General features: G+C 39.5%; 1 protein-coding gene across 1 annotated transcript; it reads right to left on the reverse strand.

Annotated features, from left to right (window-relative positions):
* Positions 1-113: 113 nt before the first annotated feature.
* Positions 114-15,567, reverse strand: MCUR1 (mitochondrial calcium uniporter regulator 1). Its single transcript, XM_071451342.1, has 9 exons — positions 15,149-15,567; positions 14,014-14,124; positions 12,464-12,567; positions 10,249-10,350; positions 9,495-9,536; positions 7,762-7,833; positions 4,229-4,282; positions 2,943-3,057; positions 114-1,589 (listed from the first exon to the last, which is right to left on the reverse strand). The coding sequence occupies exons 1-9, from the start codon at positions 15,378-15,380 to the stop codon at positions 1,534-1,536; spliced, it is 888 nt and encodes a 295-aa protein (XP_071307443.1). The 5' UTR covers positions 15,381-15,567; the 3' UTR covers positions 114-1,533.
* Between the last annotated feature and the right edge of the window lie 6,291 nt (positions 15,568-21,858).

Consider the following 21,858-nt stretch of genomic DNA (forward strand, 5'->3'; position numbering starts at 1 on the left):
GCTGTTGACTTTGCAAATTCTTATCTTCAAAGACTTCATATGAGCAGTGACTTACCTTCAGCCAAAGAGACAATTTTCAAATAAAGTTGCTTTTATAATGAAAACACATCATATTCTATGAAATATTCAAAATTCTTTATTTCAGGCCAGTACAGTATTGTTACAGGCAACCATCTCTTCCTCTGAACTTGCACATGATCAAAGTTGGCACTTCCAACCACAAAAATGTTAAATGGTTATTACAATACAGGCACAAAGTAGCCAAAAAGCTTTACTTTCATTAAGCAAAGCCATTATTGTGCTCTAACAGCATTTATCACCAGTGCATAAAAGCTCCCCTCCTCCCCTAAGCAGAAAGGGAAATTTCCCTTAAGTGAAGGAACACAGATGGCAGCTCAGCTACTAAAACAATCATTTCATCAGTGGAAGAATGACAGATACCTGGATACACTGGACATCTTTCTTCACTGCTTTCAGTGGCACTTCCTGATTCATGTGGGTTTAACATCTTTACAGGTATCCACTGCTGCTTCAATTATTGTCATTACTATCAGAGTTCCAAATTTGAAGAATCAACATGATTTTTTAAGAAATGAAACAGTAAACCCCGCAGAAGACTGTTGGTACTGCAGTTCTCTTGCCTAAGAGCCTGCTTCAGAACGACAATTTAAAATCTCTTTCCTTCCTAGAAGCATCAATTCCTTTTCATCAAGAAGGCAGCACCTGAGACACTTTGTATCACCTAAGGACAAATTAACACAACCAGTGTAGGTTACTGCATTTTCAACTTCCAGTTACAGCGGTAAGGTAAGCAATTAGCATATGGAATGAGTATCAGATACTTACATCTACCAAAGGCAAGTTAGTGACAAAAATCTCTAGAAATACCTTACAAACAAAACCAGCAGCAAACACTGCTATCTTTACACAGGACTCGTTCATGAACACAACCGATTGGGCAGCCATCTGGAAAAAAAGCTGATAGCTATGTTACAAAAATAGCCAAACAAATATTTGATCATAGTAACTGTAAGAACAAGTGTTAGAGGGAGGGAAGTGAGCATGATTCAGATAGCACAAACTCCACTTATACAAGAGTGCCTCCAAGCCACAGAACACGTAGCTTCAGTTTTACACTAATAATAAATACTTCAGTCCAACACATGCAACTGAGTCTGGCCAACCTGCCCAAGCAGGCAATGGAACATAATTCCATTGATTTTCTCTGCAGCATGCAGGCCCACTCCATTGTCAGGAATGCCAGTCTTTGCCTACACGAAGGCAGCAGCAGATGCCCTGCAGCTCAGAATGGAGGGAAACAGCAGAAGCGCTTCTGTCAGAGGTGAGGTTCAATGTTGGCATGGTATGTGCACAGTTTGTTTTTAGGCACGTCTTTGGTTACATTCTCAACACAGTCTGCTTTATAAAATAATAAATAAAACAGTCAAGATTTGGTTAAAAATTCAGGTAAAGATAAAAAACTTCCTTTTTTCAGAATCTCAGGCAAAGAAGTCCCTTTAAATTTGTGTTTTGTTATATCCATAAACGATAAAATCCCAGTGCTACAGTAAGGCATGTAAATACTGAACCTGAAAGAAAATAAAGATGGAAGGAAAATGGCATTAATATTGACATTAAATAACATTAAATCAATACCTCTCAAAACATCTCTTGAGAAAGCAATGTACACATCTTACTACAATACTAAAATTTCAGTGACTTCCCCACCAAAAGTTCACTTCTCTCCATGTGAGAGATTAAGTTTTTCCTTTACAACAAACCATTTCAAGGTAGGAAGAGTATGAAAAATGACAAATAAGAAGGAGAGAAAAAAAAAAAAAGAATGCTGGAAAACTATCAAAAGGCTGAAAGAAACCCTTACTTGCTTACCATTCCAAAAAGATCAATATAACAAGTTACAGATGTAAAACAAGGTAATAAATAATGGGATTAATAAAACACAGTCAAGTATTTAGCAAACAAATGAATGAAAGCCATTTTAAACAAGGCTTATTAGTTTTAATTTTTTTTAATTTCTACTGCAATGAAATAAAAATTTTATTTCAAGACATAAACACAAAATATTTTTGCCTTTGTTTGCAATGGGAGTCCTTCAAACACAATACAAAATATTTTAAATTATTTTTTCTTCCATGTAGAGTTCAACTTGTTTTTGAGTAGGAATGGTAGGGAAAAGAATTTCCTCTCATTTTAATAAAGCACCTTTTATTTTCCATTTTATTGGTTCTCTCTAAATGATATGTCTGAAATACTAGTACTATTGGGCTTATGTCACTGTACTTTTGACAAAGCCCACCATGAAAAAATAATCAGAAAATCTAAATCAGAATAATTTTCTACGGCAAACCTCATTTAATAGTACTGCACGCTCAGTAGTAAAATGTCAAAATGTTTAAATTACCTAGGGCAATAATGTCAGCACACATATATAGTATTTTCTCTAAGCACTTGTGTAAATATGGAAGTTTAAAGAATATGTGGCCTTGAATAGTCAGAAAAACTGAAATGTTCCTTTTTGCACAGAGATCTCCATCAGATGGATGAAGGAATCCTAGAAAATGCATACAGCAGACTGCTTACATAAATTAATTCAAGCACAGAACTTTTTGGTGCTTGTTAACAGGCAGTCTTTCAGATTTCTCACACATATTATTATTAACAGTACAAAGAAGGACAAAAACCTGAAAAAATTCCATGCAAAATACATTTGTGAATCACAGGAAACTTCTTCTGGGTTAAGTACAGAAATAAGGCTGCTAATTTCAAGTTTGGTTTTTTTTTTTTTGGTGTTTTTTTTTTTTTGGTGTTTTTTTTTTTTATTTTTAATAAGGGCCTTTATAAATACAGCCAATTGAGAGTTTGCCAAACATTTAACAATGTTTGGCAGTGTCACCACCAGAGATAACCGCCAGACTCCTTACCTGCTAAGTATTTAATATTATCAAGCTTGTGCGTTTCGAGCATTGTTTTCAGATCTGCAACTTCTGTGTCTATTTTTCTGTCTGTTTGGGTCAGAGCTCGGTCTTGTTGTGCATGCTAGAAAGCAAAGCAACAAAGTGATGCAATTTTAACACTTCCTAGTTTATTTAGAAATTTAACCCATCTCTTCAAGTTGTATTTTTGCTTCCTCTTTAAATACATGTTAATTTGCATTCTTACAGAAGTTACAAAATATTCTGAGTTGGAAGAGATTCACAAGGATCCTAAGTCCAACTCTGCAGTGAATGGCCTGTACAGGGATGAAGTCCACAACCTTGGCATTATTAGCATCATGCTCTAACCAGCTGAGCTAAGACAGACCTTATTCAAAGACAACAAGTTCCTTCTTAGCTGATTGTATCCAAGGAACTGAATAATTTGGTGAACCCAGGAAATTTATGTGATTACGTGTTCCTTAAAAAGTAATCTAGAAACTGGCAGAACTGGATGCATTCTTATCTTAATCTAACCGCATAAACATTAACTTCAATCTGTCATTCAGCCCACTGACTAAAGTCACTGCTCAATTTTTACAGCTACTGAGAAGCCTAAGAGCCTCTCATGACTAAGTCATACTGGAGCAGAGATTTATGGATCATTAGAAAAACTGAGAATTGGTCTTGTGTCACAAAAACACGTCTTTGTCTTGCAATGAGTTTTACCACAACATCAGCTACAAATTCAGAATTTGATTATGACAGAAGACAAGATTTCCGCTAAAAAAACATGGGATAGAATTATTAGTCAGAAGAGACTGAAAAATCCAACTCATAAACTAAGAACAACAGCTGCTGAGCTGCTGATAGTTTCAAATCAACACTAGTGAAACATTGTGAATCAGTTAATGATTTACTGCTAGATGACTTCCGAGGGATAATTCAGGAAACAAAGAGAAGTAGTGGTGCTTGGTAAAAAACTCCTCTAAAACAAAGGCAAATCAGTCTAGCAATGAGTTTCTCCCTAAACACGGGGGAAAGAATTAATTTCACATTGTGAGTGGAATTTCATCTACAAAAAATACTACATGAATGAGGTTTCAAAACAAAGCAACTACTGAACGGCTCATATATACATGCAGAGGGTCTAATAATATATATGAAGGTCTTTTTGTTCTGTAGACACTTAAGCTAAAGTGCCTAAGGACATCACCAAATTCAAAAAGGATACAAGGTCTATAACACAAGTACAAAAAGATTTGCCATGTGATAATCAGCTACTAAGTTCTTACCAATTCCACTATTTCTGTCCTCATTTCAAGTAGTTTTCTTTCATTAAGTGAATACTAGAAGGAGAAAAAAGAAGTTAAACATGATACTGTCCTTAAACTTTTTTTCCCCACTTAAAAGCATGTTTCTTTGTTTCCAGGTTACACAGAACATATAATCTGGACAAGATTACTGTTTTACAGCACTTGGAAGACAGCATTGTAGGGTACCTGCTGCCCTTTTGAAAGCACACTTCAAAAATGTGAAGTGCAACAAGTTCTTCAGACACTCATCTTCCACAAAATCTGTATATATTAGTAAGCAGCCGGAAGAGAGGCTGGCAGCTGTGCATTTCTGAAAAGCAAGGACCTATGACTCTAAACAGTGACTCTGGCATACAAGCACAATCAAGACTGAACCATCTGCCGCCTTCAGGAAGGGGATAACTCTTTTAAATCACACCAAACTCAGGTATCAACGAAATGTTTAGCCAGCACCATATGCACTCACAATTTGAATTGTTCTGACCTGTCATTCCATGGTATATTTGTTAAAAACAGAAAATTTGTATCGCATGTGAAGCTTTTTGTATGTGGATCACCAGAAGCTGCGGCTTATTTTTAAGTTATGGCTATTTGGGTTCAAGGAGAAGTTAAATCCAAAATAAGGAATCATACCTTTAAAGCAGGCTACCTTTCTGACTCATGAACTTGATTTATGTTGACACCTATAATGGTTCCTGCCCCACTACTGGAGAAAATAAATTATTCACAGACAACTGATAAAGCACCAGCTTCCAGTGAAGAGTACTAAGGTCATCAGGCACCCATCTCAGAATCCTGAGTTAAACAGCAATAACCTTATCTATTGACATTCCCACGTGGAAAGTCACCTTTATTTTCCTTCACTCTGGAAGGTGATCTAATTTTAACATTAAAATCAGATTAATCTACATAAATGCTTCAGCACTGAAAAACATTCCTTAAAGATCTAGATCTCTGTTTGCACTCTTGACTTTTCTCAAGTTGAAGTTAAAAGACAGCAGGCTGCTACAAACATAGAAAATTATATAAAGACAAATAACAGCATGTCTACAATTAATGGAGTCACTAGATTCTGCAAAATGAAGACAGAGATAAAAAAAAGAAATTCAGACATTTTTTATAAATCCCCATTTTTCAAAGTGTCAAAATGGCAGAATATTTATAAAATAATCTAAAAAAAATTATGTTTTGGTAGAAATGCAAGAATTGGACCTCACATCAAGGAACTGATCACTCTCAAAAGAACTATGAGAATTAAAATAATTTTATGGACTGAAAGAGTTAATCTGTTTAAATAGATGCAGTTAGCCAAATACACATCTTTGGAATTATTTATATTCTACAAGCTTTCTGGATGTTTCTTTGTTTTGTGTTTAGAACTCTCTAGGTCAGACTCAAGGATTTTACTCTTAGGCTTAAGACAGTGAAATTGGCCTTTTAGTGCAAGCCATCATCACGTCTGTAACAACATAAACATAGTGGATAATAAAAAAGAAGAAAGGACAAGGCTAAACCTCCCACTCTGAAATTCAACAGGGAGATTTTCCCCTTAAGTCCTTGTTTTTCACAGTGCAGGAAAAATTCAATTTTGTCAGATACATCTTGAGGCTTTTAACACCAAGCTTAGAGACACTGTGATGCATGAACACATAAATATATACAAGTTTTTGTACTGTACTTCAAGTTTTAAATCATATCTGAAGACAAATTACAACATAAAGAGATGTGCACTAAGAAGTGTAGGATTCTCTGAGAAATAAAGTAGAAGAGACTATAAAATAATAAACTATAGAAAATAAAAGATAAAGTGTTTAAAATTTGAAACATTAAGGACTGCCAATATCAGTGTAGGCAAACTAAGAAATCCTCTTTAAGCACTTACTCCACATCAAACTGAAGGATAAGAACATTTTACTTATTGCTTCAAGTTAAAACAATTAACACTTCAGACATTTATCTTCTGAAAAGTAACTTAGTAAGAATGCACTGTAACCTTCAAATATCCTTAGTTTTTTTTTTTCTCAGAAAGCCAGATATTCAGTACTTAGTCACATTACAATTGAAGTAAATATAACAATGATGCTGTGCCGACTATAGAAAATACTGGATTACATCTTTCCCCCAACCCAGCATAGAGTGCCACAACCTGCTCCCTATTCAGCTGCCTTTTTCCTCTTCTGTTCACACATTGCGATTAAATGGTGAGGGAGGAAAAAAAAAAGAAAAGAGCAGTTTCCATAGAAACTATGAAATTATAGTTGCACAACAGATTACAAAGTTGGTCAACTTTTTTAAGAGAAAGTTGACATGCAGTTTGCCTTTCCTGGGAGGCAAAATAAAGTTGTGCTCTACACAAAAGACCAAAGTCCAGATTCCACAATCCTCCCTACATTAATACACAAGAAAACGCTGCTGCCTAATTTATCACTACTGCTGTGGTGTCATATAAGTTTTGTAAGCCCAAATTGTTGCAAAGCTTATCATATACACAATGACTACATTTCATATGATGATTTTAAAAGTATTAGCATGAAGTATTAACCTTTAAACAAGAAGTCTACCTGCTCAAATTGTACTTTATTCAAGCATCTACCATGGGCTAACAGACTGTTAGTCATTATATTGAGTGCATCTAGTCATTATATTGAACTGCATCTATTTAAACAGATATAATATATATCAACACAGCCGTTACCTAAACTAAGCACTCACTATTTCTAGGGGCACACACAGAAGATGATATCTACTTGAACAGTTCTTATTGCCTACATTGAAGATAAGTATTTTAAGTTACATAAACTTGTCCTTATAACACACCTAGGAATAAGGACTGAGAAAGAAATAATAATTTAGAAAAAGTTATTAAAAGATCCTTCAATTTAGAAGATGCCATTTCATTGAGATCCTAAAAGCTACTAAAAAAAAGAATCTATGAGAATAGAACTCTAGAATGTTGTGCATAATTCAAGAACTCATTAATCTTCTAATTTTACATCTACATTACCCTAATTTAAGATTACATAAATTCAGATCTACCAGGTATTTCAAAGCTCAAAAGCAATATGAACCAGGATAACTTACAATTAAAAAAATAAAATTTACAACTAGTTCCACAATAGGTATTTTTTGACAAACTAGATACAGGGAAATGAAACATCTCCAATGATGATTCAACAAAACGTGTAAGCAATAGTAAGCATGTAAATAGATAAAGAAATATAAAACAGAAAACCCTCTAGGCAGCTAGTCAGCATATTAGATTAAATATCTAATATATTTAATTGTAATGTGTTAATCCTGATATTAAAACAAGATCAAAACAGGTAAGACATACAGACCTAAACATGGCACCTTGCATATACCAGCATAAGGACGAGTAACTTGGATTATTACCATCGTGAAGCTGAGTGATACTATAGGTTAGCAGGAAAATGCTCTTTGGGTGAGATGCTCTTACCCAAATTTGGAGATTACTCAGTGTTGAGATGTTTCTAGAAGTAACCAAAACTTACCAGTTCTTTTACTCTGCTCTTCTCCAGGTTTAGGTTTAACTTGTTATCTGCATGAACTTTGGTAATTTCATCCTAATGGGAAAAATTGATAAAGCAGCAAGCAAGATTTTCTGTTTTATCATAAGCAGAAAGAATTGGACAAATACATTTTATCTTTATTTTTATATCTCATTAATAGATCTCCAATTAAGGTATATAATTTTCAGAAGTATTAAGTATTTACAATACTTATAAATAAGTATTTATACTGAGAGCACATCCTCTATAAATGCAGAGAACGTTTCATATATCCTGTAACTCTCTCTGATATCTAGAAACCCAAGTCTGGCTACACCTATAAGTTGGATTTCTTCCATGAAGCAATCTTGATGCTCAAAATAATGTTCAAAGCAGTTCCTCACCTTCCAGTGTAAAAAAGAAAATCTGTTTCCAAAGACTACATCTGTGATTTTTAGAAAAAGCTATAGATATTTGAAAAGTCAGGAAATGTTTACTGCATTTTTAAACATCAAACTTTTAAAAGTTTGATGTTAAGTTTATTAAGTTGTACACTTGCATTTGACTTTATCAATAGCTGTGAGTCCTGCTTTTCCTGGTGACAGGGGGCATTTTAATGCAACCTCCTGGCAGGAATTTCAACCAGCTGACAGTTTGTCATGTGGCAAACTGCTGATCAGATGAATATGTGGGAGAAACAAAAGATTGCTGATGTTCTGGGAGATTCTACTGCTAGAACCAAGTAAGCATTTCTCAAGTAGGCCAATGCCAACTCATTAGGTTAGCATGAACAATAATTACTCAATTTCTGTGTTCGAATTTTGAACTTTAATTGATTTATTATTAGTTGTTATTTCAACAGAATACATTACAGTTTAATAAATCAATAAATAAAAATTTTCCTTGAAGTTTTATATTGTGTCTTTTTGTATGAGCAAACATATAACATAGCCTTGTGAGAATTGAATTTACAGTTGAAAGTAAAATATAAACACATCTAGCTTTTAAGAAAAGATGACTGAGATCCTTGATGCTCTACTAGTGAATTACAATAACTCATTTACATGCAACTAAAACCATAAAATAAATTACAATTCAAAACTTAGATGCCAAATGTATTTTAAAACAGAGTAAGCTTTCTACACAGCCTATTTTCTTGCACTGATCATTTGCTCCCAAACAAATGGGACCAAACATAATGGTCCCAAACTTGGTGGCCTTAAAAAGCCATTAAAATTCTGGACAGGTAACGGGAAAGTCTTTGAAGAAAAAAAACCAAACAAAAACAAAAACAACAACAACAAAAAAACCCCCAAACAAACAAAAAAAAACCCCAAAAAACCAAACAATCAAACCCCCACAATTAGTAAGTACTGTGATTTTAAATGTATGCTGCATCTTTAATGTACAGGCAGCCCTAAATGCAGAACTTCACTCAGCCTTAACCATGACATGGCAGCTACTTTCTGAATCTGAATTAAGGACATAAAAATATCTTCAGTTATATTTTGGTTTGCCTCTTGTACTAGTCACAGTTTCCTGTCCCCATAAATGTGGTATGCATGAAAGTGCCTTTGCTGCAGATCACAGTGTACTGTCAACAGCAATTTCAGTATCACACGTATCATAACAATTAAACACAGCTTAGAAAATGAAATTCTGAAAGTAGCACTTTTTATTTTTTCCAGCTAATTAGACAGGTGTTAATTTTTAATTATATTGGTACGGTATCTTACCGTGACTTGCTTCTTTATCTGTTGGAGCTCAAGTTTTATTTTCTGTGAGAGTATGAAAAAAATTTTAGACTTTATTACTGTATATAAAACCACACTATCTAGAAATCTACAGAATTTGCATCATCAGTAACAGTGACTATAATCCATAATACGAAAAGGCAGGCAAACCAAGCACTATTGCATGTCCTCAGTATGTGTACAGATGAATACCCATGCATGTTTACTCAGTACTGTGCCCTTCCAAACAACAGCACGAGGCAGAAACCAGCAGTGTCCCACTGGCAGCCATCCTAACACAGCCCAGGAGGGTGCTGGCTGCTTTTGCCATAAGGGCTCAGCACTGGCTCATGGGGCACCTCGTGTCCACCAGGTCTTCCCTGCCAAGCTGCTTTCCGTTTGGTCACCCGCAGCCTGCCCTGGTGCCTGAGGGTATTCCCCAGGGGCACAACTGGCACTTCCATTTGTTCAACTTCATGTGATTCCTGTCATCCCATTTTCCCACCTTGTTGACGTCCCCTTGAATGGAAGCACAAATGCCTGGTGTATCAGCAGCTGCTCCCAGCTTTGGATCATCTGCAGACTTGTCAAAAGTGCCCTCTGCTCTGTTCCATCAACAAGGTCATTAATGAAGGTGCCAAACCATCCCAGCCCCAGTCATCTCCTTTGGTACAAGATGCTTTTCTACATCATTATTTAAAAAAAAAAAGAAAAAAGCAAGTTCTAGAATAGAACTTTCCAAGACAGTAATTTTTACCTCATTTTCTGCACGAAGTGCTGAAAATTCACTTTTCTCCAAAATAATCATGTCCTTTTTCACACCAGCAATATGGGACATAACTTGCTGAAGTGCAATTTCCTTTAAAAGAAGGAAGAAGACCCTCAGAACATATCACAACTATAATACTTTTCCTCATCTGTGCCTACAAATATGAAGGACTATTTTGGTGCCCTGAAATTTTTAATTCAGCAATTTCAGGTTGATTATCCAAGTTTCAGAAAGCAAGATAGAGTGACAGTGACAAAATAAGCAAGTTAGGCTCAAACGTTGGTAATGTCTGACAAAATTGGCAGTGCTAACACAGATCAGAATAATTCAATTATTAGCCCAGGAAACATTTGCTTCCAAGTCATCAAATTCTTAAGCTAGCAAAGGCATTAGGCAGAGCTGTCTCTGAGCCAAATGAGGAAAGCTGGCCTTCAGACCAAAATTCCTCAGCACAACCATACTCTTCTGTAATTACCTCCTTTCTTGCCTCTCCCTGCAAGGAAGTCTCTGCCTCACTGCTCAGAATCACACAGTGATGCTTTGAATTGCTCTTCTCAGTCCATTACACTGAACTGACAGAAGAAAAACAAGAATTCTCTGCAACTTTCAAGGATGGAAAAGTCTGTAGACATTGTTCTAGAACCTACACTACCCATACATGCATATAAGAACTGCCTTCTCTACTAAAGATCTTCCTCTAATAAGTAGTCCCTTGCTTTTGGTTCTGGACTAAGACCCCTACAAATCTGACTCAGCGCTCTAACTTCAGTTTTGTCACAAAATGCAATTCTACCTTGCAACATTTTATTTCTAAGTAGCATCTAAAGATGCCTCTCCAGGCCACCTGACCACGAGACTTAAAATATGGGTCAGTAATCTGGACATATTACAAAAGGTCTACAGAGAGAGTACTGCATGGACACCTCTTTTCTTACTCCTCAGTGTCTCCAGATTGCTCTTGCTCTCTCTTCTCCTCAGTGGACTCAGCAAACAGAGACCAGAATCTTCCATATTCTTTCTCTTCTTCATGCCTATACATATACACACATGTAAATCTGTTTTTCCCTAAGGTTTTATCTAACCAAGGTAATACTTTGATAATAGCTCATCCACAACATTCCAAATCTTCTAATTTTTTGTTCTCTTTCTGCAGAAGACCGTGTGCAATCAAAGGCTATAGGGAAGTAAAAATTTACCATGTGGCCCAGTGTTGATGGCACACACAATTCCTGAGCTGCCGTACAAACCTACACATTGCATCTTAATGGCAGAAAGTCACTTGAGGTCAAATCTAAGTCTCAGAAAACATCTACCACCAGTAGCAGCATTAAATCCAACACAAAACAACTTTCATTCAAAAAAGCTAGGCACAGAAGGAGGCTGAGACTGCTTGTTGTAAAATACAACTAACCATGGGAGAAAAGGACCCTTCAACATGGCATTCCCTGAGTAACTGTGGAACAAATTCAGCACAAGAGGAGAATTGCAGGTTTGTCTACAACCTAAAAGGTAGGAAGACTGGCTTGAAACCTCCCTAGGTGGAAAGTTCCACAAAATCCACTTTTGCAATATCCCAGTTTTTAATGAGACACCTTCTGCTAAGACTGTTAAACTACAGAGAGAGCAGCTGCTGTTTCCTCCTGTCTCCAGACAGCAGCCGGGTTATTATGAAACAAGTTGCAGCTTGTGCTTGGAAGGTGACCTGGGGCTGTGACCCCAGGCTCACAGAGCAGCCTCAGGAGGTTGTATTCTAATACAACATAAATGTCACTGGGAGACAGAGATAAACAAACAAGTACTATATAAGAGGATGGTAAATAACTGAGGGGATCTGTACTTCCTTCTTACAAGTCTACAAAAGAAATGTAGAAATTCAAGTCCATGCACTGAATACCTCTTATGACTGTCTAAGAGTTCTCAGTAACTTTGTGTCCTGTTACTGTAAGGTTGAAAGTAAAAAACTACTTGTGGTTTGCACACCAACCCACAGTACTAAAATATCCAGGTCCATCACAACACTTTGGTAACTACCTGATAAACTCAAGACAAAATGAACCAGTCAATAGATACAGAGGAATGTTTGCTCTTCACCTTCAAACTTTTAAAATGCAGTATATAACAGTAATAAATAGCAACACATATTTCATTAGTAGGCATACAAGGCTTTAATTTATTTTAACCCCACCACTGCCTCTGATCTAACCTGCTGTACTTTGGTGACCATGTCCTTGTAAATCATATCCAGGTTGGTGTTCATGATTTTCACTAATGCAGATACAATGACCTCCGACTGCTGAGTGGTGAACCCTAAGCGAAACAAAGAGTGACATTCAGAGAGAGAGATCCAAGTCTGGACAGTTTACAGAAATGCCACTTGCTCATAATCAGCACCAAATTACAACAAATGTCACTTATGAAAGATAATAAAACACAGAACTCTTGATCCAGCACTAACAAAAGAACACAGTCAGTACCTGCAAGTTTCCCCACCCCAAACCATGTCTGTGACATAGGATGACCGCTTCCAAGTACAGCACAATTATACTATCAGCAGGATAAAGAGGGAGCTCTCCAGAGTTATTCTGGAATGCCATCTCTCACATGTGGTTATTTCCATGAGCAAGCAAGAATTCTGACTCTGAAAAGCAGCTACTTCATTATACTATAAAATTCAATGCCACTGAAGAGGTACAAAACTCAACCACTAAAACCACAGCCAGCTGTCCTGATTTTAGGTCTACCAGCTTCTGAGTGCCTATTACAAACTTTTTGAACTGAATATACTGGAAACTATATTAAAACACTGTCCCTAAAAATACCTTCACATTTTCCACCCTCAAAATGTAGGAGTAAAAGTGTCACGAACAAGAGTTAATCATTATGAAAAGAAACACTTGCAAAAGCGTGATTATTTAAAACTCACCAGCAGTTCAGCATCAGCAAGCACAGCTGAGAGCAAGTCACTTTCAGTAGCTGAGCTGATATAAAAGTTTACTACCACTAAAAGGCTCCCTCTCCCCTTATCCCTCCTCATGACACTCTGACCTGTGCTCACTCAACTGATCCAGCAACTCATTAAACTAGTGTTTCAGAATACCAAACAAGAAAAAGAGCTAGAGAGTTTCCTATGAAGTTCCTGGCCCATGGAAAAAGAAGAAAACACCTGGCAGGGAAGGGGACTGGGATCTCCATTTTAGGAATGAAGAACTGTTACAAGTCACTTCAGCTGTACTGAGCTTCACCTTAGGGTACCTCTCCCACCTCTGCATTGAATTAAAAATTATCTATTCCCTTATCTATATTTTAGCATAATACTATTTTTAGAGTATTCTATGCTCTATCCTAAAAGCTGCACTGTACAAAGTAGTCCATATTCCATCCAATTGTAACACATTGGTGCATATTCCAGGTGTACTATCCTAAATATGAAGGAATCCAATTAAAACATTTTAAATCACTGCCTTGAAGGCTCTGGGATTCTTTGCTCTCAGTTCTTAAAATTTCATTTTTTCTTAGCATTTTCAAGTACCAATAGGGTAAAAATTATTCCAAACAAAGTTATATAAGCTCACTGTTTCCTTTTTGAAGCCCAAGAAAACCCCCTATGTCCCTTCCTAGTATATAGATAAGCCTCCAAAAATCCATAAAAATCAAGGTGTAACACTGCATGTCAAGGAAAAGTAAAAAACTTTGTAAACTAAAAAACCACTCAAAAAAACCATTAAAAATAGCTACTTGTTTCAAACAAATTACCTTTTTCTTCCAAGAGGCATACCAGTGCATGAGTGTCAAAATAAAGCCTCCTATTTCCCAGTAAGGAAATGTTCTCTTTGCCTTGTAAAGATGACACAGAGATGCTTGCATCTGTGGGGGGGAAAAAAAAAAGTTATTTCTTAAGAAAGAATATTTTATCAACGTTTGCTTTCCAGGAGTTTCCTTACTACCCAGAATGTTTTTCACTTATGACAAAATAATTTGTGTTGAGACTACCACAGCCTGCTTGGAAGTGAAAAGACATCTGATCAATAAATTCTATGTGCAAGAGCTGAAAAACAGGATACTACACTACTGCTCCCCTTACAAGAGCTCTCCAGGAATACAATATTCTGGAAAAAAATCCCTCCAGTTGACAGGGTCCTGCAGCTGTTCTTTTACTGGAATCACCTCAGGAGGTGGGACCTGTGAGCACTTCAAAGGTGGAGGGCTAAATCCACACACCCTGTCCTTTCTTTGTTAAAGAAGTGAACTTTCATCACTTGCCATTTAGGAGAAAAGTAATCACAATTTACCATTTACTGTTTTTGAAGAAAATACTTTCAACACTGAAAGCCAATCTAAGACAGTGCGTTGTTTCCACTGGGATTTGTAGTGTATAAACAACCCTGACAGAATGAACGTGAGGTGGGGCATGAGCTGATCTGCCAAGAGGCAGAATATAAAATCAATTAGGTTGGAAAAGACCTTCGCGATCATCGACTCCAACCTTTGACCAACACCAACCACGCTGTGAACCAGACCATGGCACTGAGAGCCGCGTCCTTAAACGCCCCTAGGGACGGTGACTCCACCACCTCTCTGGGCGGCCCAGTCCATACTCCAGCCGCCTTTTCTGTGAAGAAATTCTTCCTAATGTCCAACCTAAACCTCTCCTGGCGCAGCTTGAGGCTATGTTCTCTTATCCTGTCGCTGGCTGTCTCGGCGAAGAGGCTGCCCTGCACTTCGCTACACCCCCGTTTCGAGCAGCTCAAGAGAGCGATCAGGTCCCCCCTGTGCCTCCTTTTCTCCAGGCTAAACAGCGCCAGCTCCCTCAGCTGCTCTGCGGACCCTTCCCCACGCCCGGTGCCCGAACTCCCTGTGCTCTCAGAACGCCCCATGCCCACGGGCTCACCCCGCTCCCCGCGCTGCCGCCGGCTCCCGCCGCTCCTTCCCCACACGGCGCTGCCACCGGGGCCCGGCTGCGCTACGGGCGGGCACCGCCAGTCGCCGAGGCAGCGGCGCGCGGGGGACACGGGCGCGCGGCCGTCACGTGAGGCGCCGTCCGAGCCGCGCGGCCGCGGCCGCAACAGCAGCAGCAGCAGCGCGCGCCCCCCGCCGCTCGCGGCCGCCTGGACCCCGACCATGGCCGCACCACCCGGTCCCGACGGCGGAAAAGGGGACGGGAAGGAGGGAAACCGCTGCTGCCGCTGCTGTCGTCGCCACTACTGGGATGCCATCGCTGAGCACAAGCCGTCCCGGCGGCTCACTTCCGCCACAGGCGCCGTCCCGCTTCCGCCTCCGGGACGCGGCCAAACACGGCAGGTGACGCTGCCAGGGACGGTGATTGATTCTACGGCTCACGGAGCGGGCGCGCCGAGAAGAGCGGCGCGGGCGGGCCGGGTTCCGGAGGGGCGGTGCTTGCGAGGGCGGGGCGGGCTCGATGCGGTGGAGATGGACACTCCCCCGCTCACAGAACCATGAAATCGTCGGATTGGCAAGGCTGGAAGAGACCTTTGAGATCATCCAGTCTGAAGGGAATGAAGGGCTTGTCTTTACAAACAAGCTGTGGACCTTCTGGTAAATAAAGCTAGATACTGAGAGATTAAAGAAACAATGGGAAGGATTCCACTTATTGATAAATTGAATGAAAGATTTGTATTTACAAACAAACTGTAGGTCTGCTGATGAATGAAATGGAATACTGAGAGATGAAAGAAACAATGGAAAGAAGCATAAATTCCGTAAGGAATTCCACTAATTGACACAAGGAAAAGACAAAGGGGAGGTTGAAGACATTAGAAGGGGGTCTTAGGTATTAGGCATTTCTGGGAATCTGTACCTCTCAAGTATCCCAGCCAGTGGGGAAAGAGAGAGGGAAATGCAGGTGGGAAATTAAGATTAAAAGGAGGCAGTGCCCTCCAAAAATTTGGGAGACCCCAGGGGAAATGCCCCATGACCTCTCCCTTTATTAGAATAAAGTAATGGGACTCCTCTGTCTCCTTTTTGGACATAAACCTCTGGTGTTTGTGGATTAATTTTCCTGACAAGTCCTACCATCAGTGCTGCATTTCTGCTGTAACCCCTAAACCACTAAACCAGACAAACAATTTCAGACAGAACTTGTCACTCTGCAATGGGACTGAGATTTTGGGGCTTGAAGTTATTAACCAAGTAAAGCCTGGGATTGGGCAACTTGGTGGGTCTAGAACCTTAACAACTGAACAGGTGCTGCAAGCACTAGAGTGGGTCAGGCGTGCTGTTTGTTTGGTTCTGCCAAAAATACAGGTTTCTGGGAAATATGGGAAAACATGTTTTTTTCTATGTGCTGTTGTTAAGACACATTACTTAATATTTGTAGGAAATTAATAGGAGATGAAGTTGGTTCATCCCACTGCCATTTTCTCCAGGCAGCACTTACTTCAGAGCAAGCTGATAGTTTTCCTGTTAAATACAAATTCACAAAAGAAAACACGTGGCACCTTTTCTTCTTCCTACTAGAATCAATGATTACAGCAAATCAGCATGAAGATGGCATCATTCAGGTGTGTCTATATAAACACAAAGATGGGTGACTTACCAGGGCACATGGCAGCATCACAGCAGCACAGCAGTGTCTCTGCAGCCAAGAGTGCATGTACACAAGGCCAGCAGGTCTTCAGCAGCACCCTCTTCCAGATGCTGTGGTGATAAAGCAGAACAGTAGAAGCCCTTGGTGTTCTTACAAAACAAACTATAAATATTACTTCTGCATATCAGAGTGTCCTGGTTCAGGGCAAATTTTGGAGAGAACTCCCAAAGGGGTTCCTGTAGAAAGCAGATTCAATCAGCCCCTCCTCCAACCAGTTTGGGAAAAAAACACCTCCTTGGAGAAAAATGGAAAAAACTGTTTATTAAACAATAAAACATAAACAACATTCAACAATAAAACCTCTTGCCACTCCAAAAGAGAGACAAACTCAGCAAAGTCCCCTTGGTGGGCTGTAGCTCAGCTCACTCATTCTCTTATCAATCCCTCCGGTTCTGGAAGTGCCATGGCCCAGGCCTCGCCCAGTGGACCACAGGTGTGAGCTGCTGGTGCTCTTCTGGGTGTTCAGTTCAGAGCAGGTTAAACAGCTTCAAAGAAAAGGGAAAAAAATCCAGGGAATTTCTTTGCCTCAGCTAGCTAAAACTACCTAAAAGCCAAGGAGAGCTCTGTCCCGCTATCTATCCATCCGCAGACAACACAGTCCAGGAGCAGGAATGTGGAGGAGTGAGTGCAGTGTCTGAAAACTGTGCGCTTCTTCTCTCCCCCCTTCACTCTCTGGGACAAGTCTTAAAGGTGCAAAACTTATTATTCAGCATAAACAGAACAGATGATTGGGGATATAGTCAACCCAGGACACAGAGAGATATCATATAGTCAACCCAGGACACAGAGAGATATCATTATGCTTGCAGGCTGCATGAACAGCCATGTCTTAAACCACTTGCACTGTGGATGGTCAGGGACATCAGTGGGCTGACTCACACAGCAGTGTTTGTTTTCATTGTAAGCAAAAGCAGAAATGTGCCTAATAAGTTCACTGCATCTGCTTGGCTGTTCCATGAACACTGCCTGGCAGTAGCACAGCACTGATTGCTGACATTTGTGAGTCTGCAAGCAATTGTCTTTTCATTCTATAGATGATTCAGAAACTGGTGCAGTGTATTTTCTTTGATGCTTTCTTCAATGGTCCCTTTCAAAGCCCTGCACTTGTTACGACAATTGGAAGGCAAAACTATGACTGCTGAAGTATCTTCTTTTATATCATTTGCCAGTTTGCATTTTGCAGTTGTTTTTTGTGCCTGGACATGATGGCAGATAATGGGTGCAAGAAGTGCTGTACAGATGGAGGCTCCGACTGCAACTGGAGCCAGCCCCATCAGGGTCAGATGCACCCACACATGCTGGCTATCACACAGTGCTGCTTTTCATCTCTCATGAAAGCAAGTCACTACCATGAGCTACAGAGATCTCCTAGGGCAGATGACTTTGTGCCAGAGATCAACATTTTCATTTTTTTCCCTTTCCAGTGTCATGTCACCAGGTTGAGGGAGGTGATTCTCTCCCTCTACTCAGCTCTTGTGGAACCCCACCTGGAGGGGTCCCCAATGGATAAAGGACATTGACCTGCCTGAGTTAGTCCAGAGTAAGGTCATGAACACAATCAGGGGGCTGGAGAACCTCTTCTATATAAGAACAGGCTGAAAGAATTGCGATTGTTCACCCTGAAGAAGAGGGGGCTCCAGGGAGAGCTTGTAGCACCTTCTAGTACCTAAAGGGAATCCACAAGAAAGATGAGGAGACTCTAATTACAAGGGCATTACAGGACGGGGGGAATGACTTTAAATTTAAAAGATAATTGGTTTAGATTAGATATTAGTAAAAAATTCTTTACTGTGAGGGTGGTGAAGCACTGGGATTGGTTGCCCAGAGAGGCCATGGATGCCCCATCCCTGGCAGTGCTCAAAGCCAGGTTGGATGGAGCTTTGAGCAACCTGGTCTAATGGAAGATGTTCCTGCCCATGGCAGGGGGGCTGAACCAGATGCCTTTCAGCATTCCAACCTTCCATGATTCTATGATTTCCACATCCTATTTTTGACCATTTTCTGCATGTTGGAGACTGTTGTGTACTATGAGCAGATAGATTCCCTGCATTCTGGAGGCACCTTCAGGAGGTTATAGTAGCTTCAGAGTTATCAGTTTTGGTAACTGAGCACTGGGAACTAATTTCTGCATGAAAAGGCAGAAATGGTGTAGTTGCAAGTCAGGAGAGTCAACAGGACAAAAAACTTATTGCTATTTCATGATTGTAAGTTGCTTAATGTTTGACTTTAATCTATCCATTACCCCTTGATAGCCAATAGACCCTGCTTAAAGACTATAAATGAAGCAAATGCTTTGTGTCCTGAAAACTTCATCCCTGCAGGCACACAACATTCACTGTTCTATGGAGTTACAACCCCCTCGGCTGTAAAAGTGAGATCTGCAGAGAAAGAACAAGTGGTGAATGACCTTAGAAACTAGGGTAACAGAAATGGCAAAGTAATGCAAAGTGCAAAATAAGGACTAATTACAACATCTTCTGTACTTCTAGGTGAAAACTGAAGGAGGTAAAGTGAGCTCTGGGACCTATTAGTTGACCCAGCAATGTGCTATGGCTTCAAGGAAAGCAAATGTAACCCCAAGGTGTATCAAGTTGGATATTTTCAGTGGTTCACATGGAAAGTTTCATTGACCCTTGAGTATAATGTAATTTCAAGTATGAAATACAGTTCTGGTAACTTCAGTAAAGATGAATCCAATTGAAACTGAGACCCTTGTGTAAACAGGATAATTAAGGGGAGTGAAGCATCCTTTCAGTCACAGATGATTAAAAAGAAACTGGCTTGTTTAACTAAGCAAAACAAAGCTTGAGAGTGGTTCTTGTTTGCATTTGTAAGCAAAACGGGTGAGTAAAAGTAAAAAATAAAAGAAGAACTACTGTTTATGTGAAAGTACATTACTGGTAAAAGAACATTTGGTGTAAAATGGCTGTAAAAAATTGTAGATTGGAAATTAATAGATTTTTGCTCAGCAGTACAGCTTGTGAAAAGCTTCTCCACAGGAACCAGGAGGGATCAAAACCTGAAATCAGTTCTTAGATGAGTGTGGTCTGCTTGGGAAAGGGATTTTACCATACAGTTCCCTATAATAGCATGGGACTGGTTCCTGTACCCTTGCATAAATTCTCTGCTGTTGAGGTTCTTCACTTTGCACCTCAAGCATCTGGGACTAGCCACTGTCAGAGACAGACTAATGAGCTAGAAGTACCACAAGTGCAATCCAAAATAGCCTTAACTAGTACTGTCACCTACTTAAAATATTTTAACACAGTAATTGTATAGAGTTCAGGGGGATTAAGAGCTGCCAGGGGTGACGAATGCCCCAAACCATTCTTAATTCTAAATGGGAAAAGCTAAAAACCTCCCAGCATGGAAAAGAATGAGGGTCACCAGTGCATGAATGCTTTCCCACATTGAATGGAAGAAAAGTACTGTAACAGCTTTCACATGATATGCAAAAGATAAGGTGCATTTTGAGTAATTTCAGTGCTGTTATGTCAGGAATGAGTGTGCTCCAGTGATTTTAAAGTGAAGGCAGCACCCAAAATACCGAAGGCAGAAAATAAGAAGATACTATTGTTTTCCTTACCTACACAGATAATAATTTTAAATGCTCAAAGTCTTCTCTTTGATTCTTTTCAGGGGGGATGCATAAGTGAAGTTTCTCTGTTATTTTGTTCTCTTTTTAGGGGAGAACTGGTGAGTATGAGGTTTCTCCCGTTATACTTGTTTATGCACACAGTCGGGTATAGGTGGCTTGTAAGGAAGAAAGGATCGCTGAGGAATGAAGCCAAAAGGATGCTACCCGTAGGTGGCAGCAGTAACTGCTGCTGGTGCTGCCTGTCAGTGCCGCTCCAATTCAGCCTTGGGACCCAGACGAGGTTTAAACCAATTGACCTGATCCTCTGAGTCGCTAAACAGCTACTCCACAGATCTTAAAATGGGGTCATGCACCGAACTCCTTGCAGAAACCACCAGCAGAGTGTATCTCCCTGGAAGCTAGTTCAATTGCCAGAAATAACCCTGCTGTGATTTCTTGAAGGAAGGAGGTATAATATTTATTCAAGTGCTGTGGTTGACAGCAGAGTAAGAAATGGCATTTATATTAGAATATTAAATCCTGCTATATTCTCATCTGATGTGTTTTTCCTGTAGAATGAACAGATAAATACCATCTGTGTTTAAAGCTATCAAAACTGAGTGCCATTACAATGGAGGACAATTTGGACCAATATCCCTTCCTGCTAACCCAAGAATTACCTTGTATACAAAATATTTATGCATTCACCACCTTTGACTCAATAAAGGCAGGAGGAATTGTTGTCATGATATAGAAGGGCAGCAGCAGCTGCTTCTGACTGCTGTGTGCAGGAAGACAGAAGTAAGGGATGCTATTATCCATAGGGGTTTCTTATTTTTATTTTTACATGCTGGAAATCATATAAGTTGCAAATAAGAATTTCATGTCTCCACAAGCCTGGACTTAATTCTTTCCTAAAGGAGTCCTGCAGTGGGATTGCCAGGCAGGACTTTCTGTGCTGCATTTTAATTGCTCCTCAGAAATCTGATTCATTCTGGCAGATTTGAAAAAAATATATAATTTCCAGGCAAGTGAAAAGGGAAAGAGTAGATTGGAATTTGGGGCTCATCTCTACTGGTGAAACCTTTCCTCCCTAGGGATTATTGTGCATTGACTTTTTAACTTTCTGGAAATGCATCTATTATTTACAGTTTTTCCCAGGTATCTCAGGCAGGGCAGTGCAAATATACAAGACAAAGTCAGCAGCCTATGTGTGCTTTTTAAGAAGGACATGATATGCTGTGAAGAGAATTAGGATCAGGAGCCGTGTGATGGTGTGTGCAAGGATGCATGAGAAATCTGTGTGTGCTGCCAGCAGTTTTAAAGATTTACCACTGTCATATGAGGACAGCAATACTGTAGTAGCCTCTGATGTAGCAGGCATTGTGTGCAGTGCAAAAAGTATGGATTTAAGGGA

The sequence above is a fragment of the Agelaius tricolor genome, unplaced genomic scaffold (genome assembly GCF_023055355.1).
Source record: "Agelaius tricolor isolate 1412-34295 unplaced genomic scaffold, bAgeTri1.0.p SCAF_2, whole genome shotgun sequence".
Taxonomy (NCBI): domain Eukaryota; kingdom Metazoa; phylum Chordata; class Aves; order Passeriformes; family Icteridae; genus Agelaius; species Agelaius tricolor.